This window comes from Oncorhynchus kisutch, linkage group LG14 (assembly GCF_002021735.2).
Source record: "Oncorhynchus kisutch isolate 150728-3 linkage group LG14, Okis_V2, whole genome shotgun sequence".
NCBI lineage: Eukaryota > Metazoa > Chordata > Actinopteri > Salmoniformes > Salmonidae > Oncorhynchus > Oncorhynchus kisutch.
Window position 1 is genome coordinate 35,434,353 of NC_034187.2, and position 15,596 is coordinate 35,449,948.

Sequence of the window (15,596 nt, forward strand, 5' to 3'; positions counted from 1 at the left end):
TTTCACATGCAATCCTCTCTAAGCTTTACAGAAATATGACTGAACATACATGGCAATACATCCACCATTGGCATTCCTGTCTCTTCTGAAGATGTTGAAACCATGTGTTGATACCGCTGTATTGTCAAAGGTATTATCCGAGTTTCAGAAATAGTCAGTATATGAATGTTATGTTACTAGCAAGTTATCGATTTCATGAACCTTGTTTCTTAGGCTACATATGCTAATGTGGCTTTTTCCCCACTTTTATAGGATTCTAGATTGATAAGCATCCCAGTAAAGCAATAAAAACAGAGGTGGACATGACAGTGATATTTATGTTTGAGCTGATAGTGCCGTGTCAGCTGCACACAGTGTACTGATATGTGTGATGCACGTGACATCTCGATAACTGAGAAAAAAAACATTATAATTGGAGTTTAAAGTCAAGACGGTCTTTGCATATTCATGAAGCTAGCATGGCATCTCACTCCCCATTGAATACAGGCGGTTGACATCAACACCCCTCATCGAATATACATTTTGTTTTTTAAGTATTCAAAATTACGAGATGTATTCACCAAATCCAAAGAGATGAATAGACGGGAGCTTGACAGACCCCCGTTCCGCTCTGTGGACCACGAAATATCCCATTGTTAGGGCAGAGACAAGCATCTCATCCTTATATCCACAGTATCTCTGCCCACACACCAATGATCCCAAACACATTTCATACAAAAAGCTTTATTTCAATTATTGCATAACTCTATAACTGTACTTGACATCTATACACATTCAGACAGAGCTAACCGCAGTCTCTTTTATTTTCTTCCTATAGGAAAGCTGTGATATGTACAGAGAGAGCAGAGAGAGCAGAGAGAGAGAGCAAGCGGAACTAGGTACAACATGTCCCTCATCCCGAATACAGAGTAAGCTATCGTTCCAATCCCCTAGTGTGGGGGTAGAAAACCTGGGTCTTGGAATGCTGCAGGTTTTTGAGTTGACATTTTTTTTGCTTCAGACCTAGGAGACATGAAGGTGAAATATAGTCAATCAGATATTGATCAATTAACTCAATTGGAGAGGTGATAAGAAATATGGTGCCTGGTTAGAACTAAAGGACCACTCCAGGACCAGGGTTAAGGCCAAGACCTTAGGCGACTGAAGGTGAGTGAGAGTGAGGAGGCAACTGAAGCACAGTCAGTCAAACAAGCAGGCACAGAAGGGAATTTAAGTGTCTGAATCCACACGCAGAGCACTTCAGTCCACCTTTACACACACAAGCCTACATTTTTACATGGTACTAGAAATATGGGAACTGCATAATGTAATTGTTTACAATGCAAACGACAAAACCAATCCCTGATAGACATGCCAAAATGTTACTTTGCTCAACAACATACATCAGAAAGACAGGCAGAAGCACATGTATCTTGAGGCGCCCAGTGGACAAGTCCTTGACGAGCAATTCCGTGTGGTGAAGCATTAGGTGGAAAAACACAAGTCAGGAGACAGTTTCCGGACGCACGCACATAAGCACACACACACACACACACACACACACACACACGAGCAGCAGTGAAATATTAAGACACAATAGCAGAAGCAGCAATCCGGTGACTGGGGAGAGGCAGGCATGGTTGAAGGTACCTCTGGACTGATGAGGTAGACTGGGTTAGAGGCAAGGGTGGGTTTATTGTACATTATGGTGGGTGTGTTAGGTGTTCACAGGTAAGGCTGGGGTTAGAGGTGAGGTAGGCTGAGAGATTTTAAGGGGTTTTGAGAAAAGTCCCTTGTGGTGATGAGAACACTAAGGCCATGATGGGGAGCACTACATACAGTTGTATGTGCATTAGTGAGAGACAGATACGAAAAAAAAAGAGAGAGAACGCAAGAAAGAGAAACAGGATCAAAGCTCCATCTTTCCCTTATAATACATTTTTCTTTCTTCCCCCTCTCCTTTCCTCCTCCCCGGTGTATTCCTCTAGTAGTCCTTTATTCCAGTGTTGGGGGAACAGGCCCTCTGTCGTTTCACAGAGCCCTCTTGTCAGTAGTAAAGACTTTATGTACATCCCGCCTCCCCACAAATCCCACCCCCCTTAATAAGTCCCCCACACATTCCTCTGCAAAGCTCTGGAGCAGCAGCAAACTGGGCGCCCTCCCTCCCTTTCGATCATTCTTCCGTAGCTTTCTGAATGCCAAATTGAAACTATTCCCAATGAACTCCAGCAGCAATATGGTATGAATTCCACCGAGCCCATCGGAAGGCAAGGTGAAGGAATGACCATATGAAATCAACAGGAGTGCCTAAGGGTTGTTTCAAAGCTACACCTTCTCCCCTAGCTTCCTTCGCTTCCTCTCTTATACGCTCCTCTCCTTTTTCTCCACCTGGTGGGAGTATAACGCGGTTTAATGTACCGCACTGCATGTACACACGCAAGCACACAAATACTCGTCGCTCATCTTTTCAGCAGTATTCACAGCCAATCTTCACAGTAGAAAAAATAATAATAGTAGTTTCACAGCCACAGCACAAGAGCACCGTAACACAGACATTGACAGCTCATCTCCTAATCGCTTTGTGTGTATCAGAGTACACACACAACCAGGGGTTGGAACCAGTTCAGGGAACAGAACCGAAAAGCGTAAAATAACTAAACATTTCAAGGGACAGAACCGAGAACGAAAGTGATCTATACTGTTCCGGATCAGAACCGTTATTTTAAAAGAATGGGAACCGGTTAATAATGTTTTTACTTTTGTTTTGTTTTTCCAGTCACACAAAAAAATGCAACCAAGCACCTATGCAAAGCCCTCGCTTTGTCACTCAGAAACGTATTCCAGTGTCTGCCTGCCTGCCTGCCTGCCTGCCTGCCTGCCTGCCTGCCTGCCAGCTGAAAATGATTCAGATATTTTTATTAGAGAACAATGGATTAACTTGTTCAATGGTAGTTAAGGATAATTATCAGGTTTCACATTGGATTTATTAACTACAAAATGCAGTTTTTTTTACATTTTATCTCTGGTGCCGCTCTGCACACACAAGCGTGTTCGCTAGCTAGCGCTGGTCTAGGCGGAATTATGTGTAATGTCATGGAAACGAGTCATGGTCAAGAGCTAGCTCTGGTTCAACGTTAGTCAACCCAACTCTCTGAAGTTCAAAGACATTCAAAGTTCCTTCATAGAAGCTCCTCCTCCGTAGGTATAATTCTGTGGGCCTAATTCAGATAATGTCATAACAACAAGATGCCCAGCTCTTCATGCCCAGCACTCTTCTCACCTCGTACACTACACAACACTTGTCTGTCCAATGCATGCCCACTCCATAGCAAGCTGCTCCATTCATTGGTGAAGTCATTTAATGTAAAAAATAAAAATAAAAATAAATAAAACATTTGGAGATTTAAAAAAGGAACAGAAAGGACCTATATAAAACATACTTTTTGGGTGATTCGAACCAGTTCATAACTTTATTTTGCTGGTTGGAACAGTTAAATGGAATGAAAATAATTTTGGTTGCAACCCCTGTACACAACCCACGTCATCCATAGTGGGCTGGCTCTCTGTAACCAGTCTCTCCGTAGGGAGCCCAGTCCAATGTCAACTGCTTGACTGAGGGTTAGCAATTAGCATCTCGCTAATTAGCAACCTCAGTGAAAGGCTGTCCAGGAGTGATCCATCTGTCAGTTAAACTGAAGGCCACACCCCCTCACACCCCTCCTCCTGAATGTGAGGAACCTATGTGTCTGTCAAAGGTGGGGAGCGGGTCAACAACTCACAACTTCCTGTTCCGCAGTGATGACATTTCCTGATTCCGGTCAGGCGCTGGCTCCATCGTCATCATTAGTGACGCGGCCACCGCTCGTCCCGTGGGTGATACGGGTGGGTGAGGCAACGACGAGATCACGCTGGCTACTGTGCCGTGATTGGGATTCCAGTCGGTGGAGGCTGCTGTGAGTGGACAGCGGATGGTCGAGGTGAGGCATGCTGCTGTGGGGGGGTATTGTTTGCTCCTCGCCGCATCTGTAACTACAGGGGGTGTAGCTGGGGGTTGAGGAAAGAGAGGGGAAGGAGAGGTTAGTTCAGTAGCCCAGCACTTTGTGTACAGCACCCACACCAGCAGGTATGTCAGCTATGCTCTCTAAACTCATGAAGTCTTATATAGCCAGGAACTTTTCTCTCAGTTATATAACAGATGGATAAGAAGCTGTATACAGACAGAGGATCTCTTGAGGTGCCATATCTAAAACAGGGAAGCCTGATTCCAGTTTTATCACGTAATCATTTTTGACTGTAAAAACTGCTCATATATACGGTGGCATCTGTAGCCAACCCTCCCTCCTCTTCTCCCTCTCCTACCGTCCATCTCGGGAGCGATGCAGGCTGCCATGGTAACTGGTCTTGCTGTGCATGCTGCCAGCCTTGCTGCGGGTGGAGGAGGCGTGGCCCAGAGAGTGGATTGGTCCATGGTCGTCGGGGGCGTGTCTAGGGTCATCAGGCTCTTCCAGAATGGCCAGGTGAGTGGAAGAGGCGTGGGTGGAGGTGCCCTGGAGGGGAGGGGGGATTAGGAATTAAAAACAGGAATTATTTACGGTGATATTATATTACATAACATTATTATTACGGTTCGAAACATGCGAGGTGACAAGGTCATGGTGCCAGTCTTACCTGGGTGGAGGTTCCCCGTGATTTCCTGATGATGGGGGTATGGGGGTCTCTCAGTAGAGATTGGGCAAAGTCTGGCTCCTGGAGCACCTGTCTGCTCTCATTCACCCCACTACTGCAGAAGGGAGGGGGGAGGGAGGTGTGCAGGGAGAGAGGAGTTGGTGGGTGAGAGGGGTGAGGCATCAGAGGACATGGAGTGAGTGGAGGGGGAGGGAGGGAGAGGGGCAAGGCAGAAGAGGAGGGATGGCAGAGAGTGGGGAGAGAAAGTGAGTGACACAAGGAGGATGGCAGGGAAAGAGGGAAGGCAGAGGGGTGGGAGAGACGCAGAGAAGAGATGGAGAGATGAAGGAAGGAGAGAGGGTTGGGACGAGCGGAGGAGGAGGAAGGGGTTAATGTTCTGTAATCGAGGGTGGGAGAACAGGTGCAGAAAATAACCTAATCACCATGGAGACCGGGTTATGGGAAGTGTGTGCGTGTGCTTGTGCTAGGATGGAATAAGGCTTTTAAGCCTATGAAATTTATACCAAATGACATTTTCACATCCACGTTGCTCAAAATGTTCATTTCTATATTTTCTAGCGAGTGGTTCTACACTACGAAGTAGACAACTTACCGGCTTGAAATTAGAAATACACACATTTAAGGTAGGACCAGCGATATGACGTAGGTGCCTCAAAGTAAACAGCATAGTGGGTCAATTTCCACAACAACTAAGAGCGTTGACGCGAAAGGCTAAACTTCGCTCATCGCAATATCTGAGGTGCTGCTCGTGGCATCGTAATTTCAGACACACACACACAAACACTCTCTCTGCTTACTCTTTGCGTCTGCGTCCTTGTAGGAAGCTGGCCCATTCGAAGCAGGTCTTCTTGCTGCCTACCCAGAAAACCGAAGGAATCCCCACCACCAGCATCATCATGTACTTAATGAGGAACAGGGTCAGATCTGGGTGACTGGTCTGCTCAACCTAGACAGAGAGGGGGGGGGGGGGGGGTGAGTGACTTGTCCAAAATTGACAAAAACTGCTTCGCTTGTACTAATAATACTACATACTTTTTAAACACACTTTTTTTTTTTAAACAACACATTAGGGTCATCCTACTGAGATTGCCTCATCTAAAACACAATTGCGTTGATTCACGCAATGGGTTCATTTTGGTACAGCGCGTCCCCTCGGCTGATTCTCATCCTTAATAGTTCTACTGGATGGAATGCAAACATGAGTTTCACATCCTGGCATTTAAAGCATACTACATTTTCAATATTGTACATACCATAAAACATACTTTTTTCACATACCCAAAATGCCTACTATTTAGAACGCAAGTAAGGGTATTCGGACACGGCCAGTGTATGTGTGTTTGATCAGAAACACTGGCAGATCAAAACAACTACTCAACCTAACAGAGAGCGAATGCACTGCTCACTGCCCAAAGACAATCATCCCTTCTGCACATGCCAACCCAGTGTGTGTGTGTGTGTGTGTGTGTGTGTGTGTGTGTGTGTGTGTAAGAGAGAGTCAGACGGGGTTGCTACCTGTCGTCTAAAAACACAACTCCCTCTTGTGGCGATAAACAGCATCACCGATCAAAATGTGCCACACACACACTGACTGCACAAACAGACACACACACACAGAGGTTAAAACACACACGCAGGGACCTCCTTGGGCGCGATCAGGTGACATGGAGCAAAATTGGAATTCCAGAGCGACTATGAGATACAGAGGGGTTCACTGCATGGGGAGGCTTTTCCTGATAATTTTCCGTCATGCCAATAAAGCATTTGAAATTGAATTGAGAGTGAGAGAAAGAGGCAAACAGTATTATTAGTACTATTGCAGCTGTAATGTCCATTCTTCACAACTTTTTTAATAAAGTAACCTCTCTATTGCAGAGGTAGATACACATCCACTTTCAATTGATATCGGCTGGGAAGATGAAAGGCTTTCACCAACTGGTAATCTATGTGCTGTCGGTGTGTGTCCAATAGGGACAGTGTGAGTGAGCACAAGTGTTGCATTCTGTTATTCATTTAGTGCCCGATGACAAAACAACCTTATCCTCCCCCCTTCCCCGTCTCTTCCCACAACCATTACAGAGGCATCACACAATACGGCCAGCTAAGCGTGACTGAACAAGCCCTCAGAGAGAGAAAGAGAGAGAAGGAAGCAATCATTCCTCTTTCCCTTCCCCCAGCTAACTCTCAACAACCTACACACACTGCAGATAGGGTGACCACATTTAAAACACCAAAATGCAGGACAATGGAATGATTTTGCGGGACATTCGCGGGTCAGTGTAGCCTACATGAATAAAAACAGCCCCCCCACCACCACCACATACACAAACAAAAAGCAAGCACCAAGCGAGCAAATTGAAGCGCACCTAGCCTACACTTTTACCTTGCACAAAATGTGTGGCTGTTTTAGGAAAATCTGGGAATATTTGGCCAAGGAAACATTTCTGGTTGGTCTCAGGGAATGTAAAACAGTTAGGAAGGGAGACTTTTAAAACGGGATTGAGTGAAGTAGTAGAAAATATGTTGAATGAGTTACTAATGAGCATGGAGAGCCTTTCAGTCTAATATGGCTATTTACCTATTTTTGTAGCTCTTTGTTAGAAGCACGCTTTTTGTAAGTAGTTAACTGTCCATTTCAAGTTTAGCTGAAATTTAGCCAGAAAGGATTTAACAAATGTTATTGGCCTACGTCTCATCTTGCGCTGCGCAGAATATAAGAGCTCATCAACGATTGGAGAAGTGTTTGATCACCAGTCCCACATCCTTTTGATCTTGTGATGAGGGCAATGTAGAATAGACCGGTTGGAATCGTAATTCTCATCAGTAACCACGTTTCCATCCACAGTTTTTTTGCGAATAAAGTCATACCGTATAAAAAAATCTATCAAAACAGGTGTGATAGAATCAGGAAGTTTCGGTACAGTTTTATAAACGCTGGCAGACGTGTTCGTTCGACATGGTGGGATCTGTTTATGCCGGAGAAATTCATTATGCGAGAAATGGCGGTGGAAGCGCCTTTATGGGCAAATATCGATATAATAACCATCATATCGAAGTAAAGTCAAGTGATGATATGGTGTGTGGTCCTCCCACTACGACTTACTAGGCTACAGATGAAATCATTGAGGATGAACTTCACAGGGTGGTGAAAGTGCACAGTAATAAGCTTGATACTACTTTCCAATAAATAGAGGGTCTTATTCGGGTGACATGATGATCGATGCTTGACTGCCGTTTGACAAATACAAATATTCTCGCCCTTGTCCATATTAATCTCATATAGACTAGTTTAACTGTACTATCATAGAGCTGTTGGCTAGAGCGCACGTGCCAAGAGTAAGCACGTTTGCTATTTAACGCAAAGGTTTTCATGACAAAACTGTCGGTAGAGTTAAAAATGCGATGGAAAGATACGTTTTCATTTACCGAAAAAAAAAAAAACGTTAAGTGAAAAAGTACATTGTGTTTACTACGACATCATGCACTGATTTTTATCTGTAACAAGTCAGTTTGGTGGATTCTAGAATATTCTCATGAAATTCTCGGTCGCCAATTGGATGGAAACCTAGCTAGTGAATGTGAAGTCTGACTGAAATACGGCACAAATAGATTTTTTGCCCTAAATTATTGGTGTTTTAATTTGTTGATAAAATGATTGTTTGGTTGCAAGACGTGGGACAAAATGTGTGACTGCCCACACAATCCGGGACATGTGGTCATCCTAACTGCAAGTGCTTACTAATTAAGAGGAAGCACAGAGTGGTTGGGAGTCAGAGGAGGAAACTTTATACTGTGAAGTTGGGATAGGCAGAGTAAAGTTAGTGTGTGCGCACTTTACAGAACTTGGGAAGCAGAGAGGAACTGGTAATAGGAGCTGTAAACTAGGGGAGAAAAGAGAGAGAGAGTGAGTGAGCGAGCGAGCAGTGCGAGTACGGGCACACACACACACAGCTACAGCTACCTGGTAGGGACAGGGTATGTGGTAGTCTCTGCAGCGCTCCTGGACCCAGGTGATCTCCCAGACAGCCCTGTTGCTGTGTTCATACAGGTAGCAGGATATCACTGTGAGCAGAGGTACCAGGTAGAGCACAGAGAAAACCCCGATACGGATCATAAACTTCACCAGCTTGTCCTGGTTCTCCTTCTCCAGAGGGATCTCCATACGCACACGGTTCAGCGCCACGATGCCCACCAGTAACAGAGATACACCCACCTAGAGGCAGATAGACAGGGACTAGTTTAGATTAGAGCATGGCTTATTGGTCGAAGGGGCCATCTTCAGTTATTCACATTGCATTTATTTATCCTTTGTTTAGTCAGTTAAGAAGCTAGTTAAATAAATATTAATAGAATGAACGCTCACCGCCACATTGAGGCAGAGCGGTGCTAGCAGGAACCAGCGCAGCGCTGTGACGTCGTAGAGGCCTACGAAGCACACCCCACTCACACCGTCACCCTCAATCTTGTTGAGGGCCAGCAGGGCCACGGTGAGGCAGCCGGGCAGGCCCCAAGCGCAGGTGTGGAAGAGCAGGGCCTTCTTCTCGATGGCCTCGCTGCCCCATTTGGGAACGGCCGCCAGGAACCAGGTGATGGTGAGGATGACCCACCACACACTGCCAGCCATGGTGAAGAAATACAGCACCATAAAGAACAGAGAGCACACCTGGAGGAGAGAGAGAGAAAGAGGAGAAGAGAGAGGAGATGGGGAGAAGAGAAGAGGAAAAAGAGAAGGAGGAGAGAAAAGAAGAGAGGAAGAGAGGTGTGGAGAGAGGGGGGGGGGGGGGGGGGGGACGAGAACAGGGCTTAGAGAAGAAGACTGAAGAATGTTTTACATGTGTACCGGGAACATCATTTCTGCATTTTTTGATGTACACTAGTAGCCATGAACATCAGAGAAAATAATGTATTATTTAATCAATCAATCACTAAGCAGATGGGTCACCTACCTTGTTGTGTGAGCCCTGCGTGACGGTGGCTGCCCGGTACTGGGCGGGGTTCGCCGCATTGCACGCCACCCTGTCCTCCAATAGGAAGCCCAGAAAGAAGACCAGTGACACCATCATGTAGCAGATGGCGTAGAAGATGATTGGCCGTTCGGGGTAGCGGAACCTCGTGACGTCGATGAGAAACGTGAGGAAGGTGAAGAGCGTTGCCGCGAGACACACGATAGACACCACGCCAATGAAGTAGCGGGCGAAGGTGAGCTCCGAGCGCTGGAAGTACATGTTGGGGCAGGGGGCCGAGCAGTCGCGCGTGCCCAGGAATGAGTAGCCCAGGTCAGGCTCCATCTTGAGCTCGCGGGGGCACCAGAAGCCGTAGTCCCTCTGGATGGAGATGGGAGAGATGTCTGTGGGGTCCACGCTGGTTTGCAGGTCCACAGTACGGGGGTAGGCCTCGTCACAGTCTGGGAACCTGGGGGGGGAGCGAGGGAGGGAGAGAGAGCCAAGATGAACAAAATGTGTTTGGGGTTGTGGTGGTAAGTAATTGTGGTGTCTCTGGTCAGTGAGGGTGTCTGGACAGTCCATTTTACTTTCCTTTTAGAGGATATAGTTGAGCGAGTAGGTAATGGTTATGGTAGGCTCAGGGTGAGCGCTTAATGGTCAATCAAAAGGCAGAGATCCTCTTAAGAGTTAATTCTTTGGTCTGCATCTTTATTGTAAGGTCAACCTAGGGACAGTCCCAAACAGTACCTGCTACACTCTATCTCGTCTGGCCAGGTCACACCGAACATCTCCATGAGTTTGTGGCAGTCCCTCTTGGCGCGGTGGCACAGGGCTCGGCAGGGCATGGATACGCGGCCATACTCCATACAGACTGGAGCGTAGAGGGCACATAGGAACATCCTCAGGTCCTCCGAACACTGCAGGTTCACCATGGGGTGGAAGGGCTGAGGGAGGAGAGGGGGATAGGGAGGGATGGAGGAAGAGAGAGACTGATTGCTAAATACACAAACCAACAGGCACAGCTCCAGTTTCCCACGCTACAGTTGAGGTCAGGGGGAACCTGCTTGACGAGGCTCAGCTTACATGTAAATCTTTCTCACACACACACACACACACACACCTCCCACAGGCGAAAGACCTGTTTGGTTTGTGGAGGGGAAACAGTTTGAGACACTTCTTATATCTACCTATTATGAAAAGTCCCTAGAAACACATATGTAGAGGTTCCTGTTCATTTCTAAATAGCCATCAAAGGAGCGAGAGAGAGCGAGAGCTGTCGTCAGAAGCTCCATTAATATTTAGGCCAGGATATGAAATATTCACAGTAAGCCATCACATCAGAGCACAGTCCGGACACACAGACAACAATCCTGGTTTGAAGAAGAAACACCAGCAGACACTCTGGCCTAGAAAGATGGAGTTTGTCCATTCCTGTTCTAGCAACTAGATAGTGCTTGTCTTCATGCATTTTTTGCCTTCAAGCCCTAGCAATCTGTGTAATGAGCCTTCTGTGAAAACACACGCTGAATGCAAAACACAAAATCCCACTCATTTGCTCTGTCTATCACTTTAATGCTGTGGAAAGGGATTAGTGCTGTTCCTTAGGCATGTCAGGGCCCAAATAAAAATGGCACACACACACACACCCCGTATACAGACGTTAAAGTCACCATCAGCGAAACAAAATCAGTGAGACCGAAGCACACAGAGGGGATTTCCTTGCGTTTGACTAATAGTCAGGAGATCAGTGTGAGGGCTTTAGACGGTCTAAATGTCACCTCATAAGAGTTCATACATCTAACACACAGATACACACAGAGGGCATGTCAAAACAACATCTGTCTGTGTGTGCAATTTGTACAATAAGAGCAGGCGCGTGTTTGTGTGTGTTTAGGTTTCCATTAGCCGATAATAGCCGGATGCTGGCTGTTAAAATAGAAAAACAGAAAATTGTCTGGGGAGAAGCCAAATCATTGAGCAAAAATTCTTAATGCAATTGTGTGTTAAAAACTGTTTTTTGGGCCACAATTTCCATTTCTCAACTGGTAATTGAAGCGCGCTTCCCATTCACCATTCAAACGCATAGGCAATGGAAGGAAGGCTTCATCAGTACGTCACACACCAATTTGCAATGAGCTGGAGGCAGAATGCATTTTGAAAACATATACCGTAGCTACTTAATTGTTTGAAACCTGAGTGTTTTACTACACGAGGCATGTTTTATGTTGCTTCAAAGTAGCCTAGTCAAAGTCCGACCAAATCCATGGAGGCAATTATTTTATAAAAGACTTCCACATGCCATTGAAACCAGTAGCCTCTCTCTCAGCTTCTATTGGTTATCAACTCCAGTAGCCAAAAAGCACATTCACATGTAGCATACTGCCTAATAACGTTAAGAAACAAATAGTTTATCAACATTAAGCTAAATGTTCTGATCTGTTGCATAAGATTCATAGCTTTTTAAATGTGTTTTTTATGTAGCCTACAGGTTGTATGAATTTGGGATCTATCGTCCCACAACTGTCCCAAGTTTGTTTGGGATATTTTTTCCTTGACCCGCTGACCAATAGAAGGTCAACTTTTCTACAAAAGAGGATAGTAGATTGACATAGGCGGCACATCCATAAGGCTAGGGAACGCTAAGCTTTACATAAGTAAATTGTCAAAATGATAGCCTAATTAGCCTATTCCAGTCTACACAGAAATAAAAATCGTTCAAAATATGCTACTAAAGCATGATTTGCCCAGAGGATTATTAGATTCACCTAGCCTTTTTTTTGGTTTTGTGGATTGTTGAAAAAAATAATTGCATTGCGTAGTCAGAAGGAAAGGCAGTGCACCCAATTTTGGCAGTTCGAGTGGCAAACACCAAATATTGTGTGTGTGTGATCAGGGGTGTATTCATTCTGCCGATTCTGTTGAACAACGTTTCTTAAAACGGAAGCATACGGAATGAAACGGGGATAAACAAGTATGTGGACACCCCTTCAAATTAGTGGATTCGGCTATTTCAGCCACCCCTGCTGCTGAGAGGTGTATAAAAATAGAGCACACAGCTATGCAATCTCCACCGTCATAGGATGCCACCTTTACAACAAGTCAGTTCATCAAATTTCTGCCCTACTAGAGCTGCCCCGGTCAACTGTAATTGTGAAGTGGAAACGCTTTAAAGTAACAACGGCTCAGCCGCGAAGTGGTAGGCCACAGACGCTCACAGAATGGGACCGCCGAGTGCTGAAGTGTGTAGCGCGTAAAAATCATGCGTCCTCGATTGCAATACTCACCACAGAGTTCCAAACTGCCTCTGGAAGCAATGTCAGCACAATAACTGTTCATCAGGAGCTGAAGTGGGTTCTCATGGCCGAGCAGCCGAACACAAGCCTAAGATCACCCTGCGCAATGCCAAGAGTCGGCTGGAGTGGTGTGCAGCTCGCCGCCATTGGACTCTGGAGCAGTGGAAATGCGTATTTTTATCTGGCAGTCCGACGGACAAATCTGGGTGGCAAAGGGCAGCAAAAGGGGAGAACTCAATTAAAATGACCATGATTTTGTAATGAGATGTTCAACGAGCATGTGTCCACTAGTGTAACTCAATTTGCACAGTAGAAGCTCTCATTTGCAACTGTTGGACTAATAATTACACTCTATATCAACTAGATGCAGGCAATAGTGTGCAAGGCGATATTGAATGTGTCATTGTCTGTCACCTTGATTACTCTAATACATTTTCTTGACCTGTGCACCTACGTTGTAAACTTTTCATTCATTGGCTAGGTTGTAGCAACCTCATGATGGGTACAGGGAACATTTGCGTATCATGTAGTAGCCTAAACCTATGGATGTTACAATGAGCTGGGTGAATGGAATATGATTTGCAGTCAGCCAATATTCCGTAATAGAAATAAGGCCATGCTCATCCTCCCTCATCTTAAATGGCACCGAGCGCCAGTGTGCATGGGCTAGTGATTTTGCGTTTACTCATCTTGTTGGCTGACGAAAAGGAAAATGCGGAACAGTTATTCTAGCATCTTCAAAGTCTGCAGTGAGGACACACATCGTTGCATCCTCGACTTGCATGTTCTGTTAAGATGAATTACCATCATCTAAATGTGATTCTCTGTCATTCTGAGTGGGTGGAAGCCCCAATGCATATGAATTCAAATGCTGCCGGTCAAATGTCCAGTGCCACATTTTCATGACGGGAATCCTGGTGTGTGGGTGTGTGTATATATATGTGCATGCGCACAGAGTGAGGGTAAACAGTGACTTGCCGGATAACAGAGAGAGAGACGTCTCAATAACAGAGAAAAAAAACAGGGAAGCATAAGAACACTGTCCCCATCATTCTCTTTCCTCATTTTGTTACGTTACAGCCTTATTAAAAAATGTATTAAAATTTCTCTTCAATCTACAAACCCCATAATAAAAAAGCAAAAACAGGTTTAGACATTTGTACATTTACATTTTTATTTTATTTACATAAGTATTCAGACCCTTTGTTATGAGACTCGAAATTGAGCTCAGGTGCAACCTGTTTCCACTGATCATCCTTAAGATGTTTCTACAACTTGGAGTCCACCTGTGGTAAATTCAATTGATTGGACATGATTTGGAAAGGCACACACCTGTCTATATAACGTCCCACAGTTGACAGCGCATGTCAGAGCAAAAACCAAGTCATGAGGTTGAAGGAACTGTCCGTAGAGCTCCGAGACAGGATTCTGTCGAGGCACAGATCTGGGGAAGGGTACGCAAAAATGTCTGCAGCATTGAAGGTCCCCAAGAACACAGTGGCCTCCATCATTCTTAAAAATGGAAGATGTTTGGAACGACCAGGACTCTTCCTGAAGCTGGCCGCCCGACCAATCTGAGCAATCGGGGGAGAAGTGTCTTGGTAAGGGACGTGACCAAGAGCTCGATGATCACTCTGACAGAGCTCCATAGCTCCTCTGTGGAAATGGGAGAACATTTCAGAAAGACAACCATCTCTGCAGCACTCCACCAATCAGGCCTTTATGGTAGAGTGGCCAGACAGATGCCACTCCTCAATAAAAGGCACGACAGCCCACTTGGAGTTTGGCAAAAGGCACCTAAAGGACTGTCAGACCATGAAAAACAAGATGCTCTGCTCTGACGAAACCAAGATTGAGCTCTTTGGCCTGAATGCCAAGCATCACATCTGGAGGAAACCTGGCACCATCCCTACGGTGAAGCATTGTGGTGGCAGCGTCATGCGATGGCAATGTTTTTCGGAGGAATGGACTAGGAGACTAGTCAGGATTATGGGAAAGATTAACAAAGCAAAGTACAGACAGATCCTTGATGAAAACCTGCTCCAGAGCGCTCTGGACCTCCGACTGGGGTGAAGGTTCACCTTCCAACAGGACAACGACCCTAAGCACACTGCCAAGACAATGCAGGAGTGGCTCCGGGACAAGTCTCTGAATGTCCTTGAGTGGCCCAGCCAGAGCCCGGTCATCTTTGGAGACCTGAAAATAGCTGTGCAGCGACGCTCCCCTTCCAACCTGACAGAGCTTGAGAGCATCTGCAGAGAACTAATTGGAAAACTTCCCAAATACAGGAGTGCCAAGCTTGTAGCATCACACCCAAGACAATTCAAGGCTGTAAATCACTGGCAAAAGGTGCTTCAACAAAGTACTGAGTAAAGGGTCTGAATACTTATCACATTTACATATTTCATACCAATCCTTGTCCATTGTAACTGTGTTGCCTAAACGAGGCAAGTTGTTCAGGCTAGTGGGTTGTGAAGCGACGAGTATTGCTCAGGCAGTATGTGACGGTAATGAATCGAGACAAATTTAGAGGAATAAAACACTGCACTTAGAGCACTTCCCACCCGTGTGTGCGCGCGTTGGCCTCCCTGCCCTATTTGGAGTCTGTTTTGATCGTTCTCGATTGGTGCACTCAAGATCTTTACGCCAGAAAAGAAGTCCCACCCGCAAATGGGTGCAGCGACGCATGAGTTCC

The 15,596-nt window shown here is 45.6% G+C and overlaps 1 protein-coding gene across 1 annotated transcript in view; it reads right to left on the reverse strand.

Annotated features, from left to right (window-relative positions):
- Window positions 1-707: 707 nt before the first annotated feature.
- LOC109903907 (frizzled-3) overlaps window positions 708-15,596 on the reverse strand; it is a 39,267-nt gene continuing 24,378 nt past the window's right edge. Inside the window, exons 3-10 of the mRNA XM_020500917.2 lie at window positions 10,356-10,552; window positions 9,612-10,077; window positions 9,029-9,328; window positions 8,627-8,878; window positions 5,463-5,611; window positions 4,648-4,759; window positions 4,339-4,526; window positions 708-4,023 (exon numbers count right to left, since the gene is read on the reverse strand). Coding sequence (XP_020356506.1) covers window positions 3,798-4,023; window positions 4,339-4,526; window positions 4,648-4,759; window positions 5,463-5,611; window positions 8,627-8,878; window positions 9,029-9,328; window positions 9,612-10,077; window positions 10,356-10,552 — 1,890 coding nt within the window. The 3' untranslated portion in view covers window positions 708-3,797. The remainder of the gene's footprint in view (window positions 4,024-4,338; window positions 4,527-4,647; window positions 4,760-5,462; window positions 5,612-8,626; window positions 8,879-9,028; window positions 9,329-9,611; window positions 10,078-10,355; window positions 10,553-15,596) is intronic.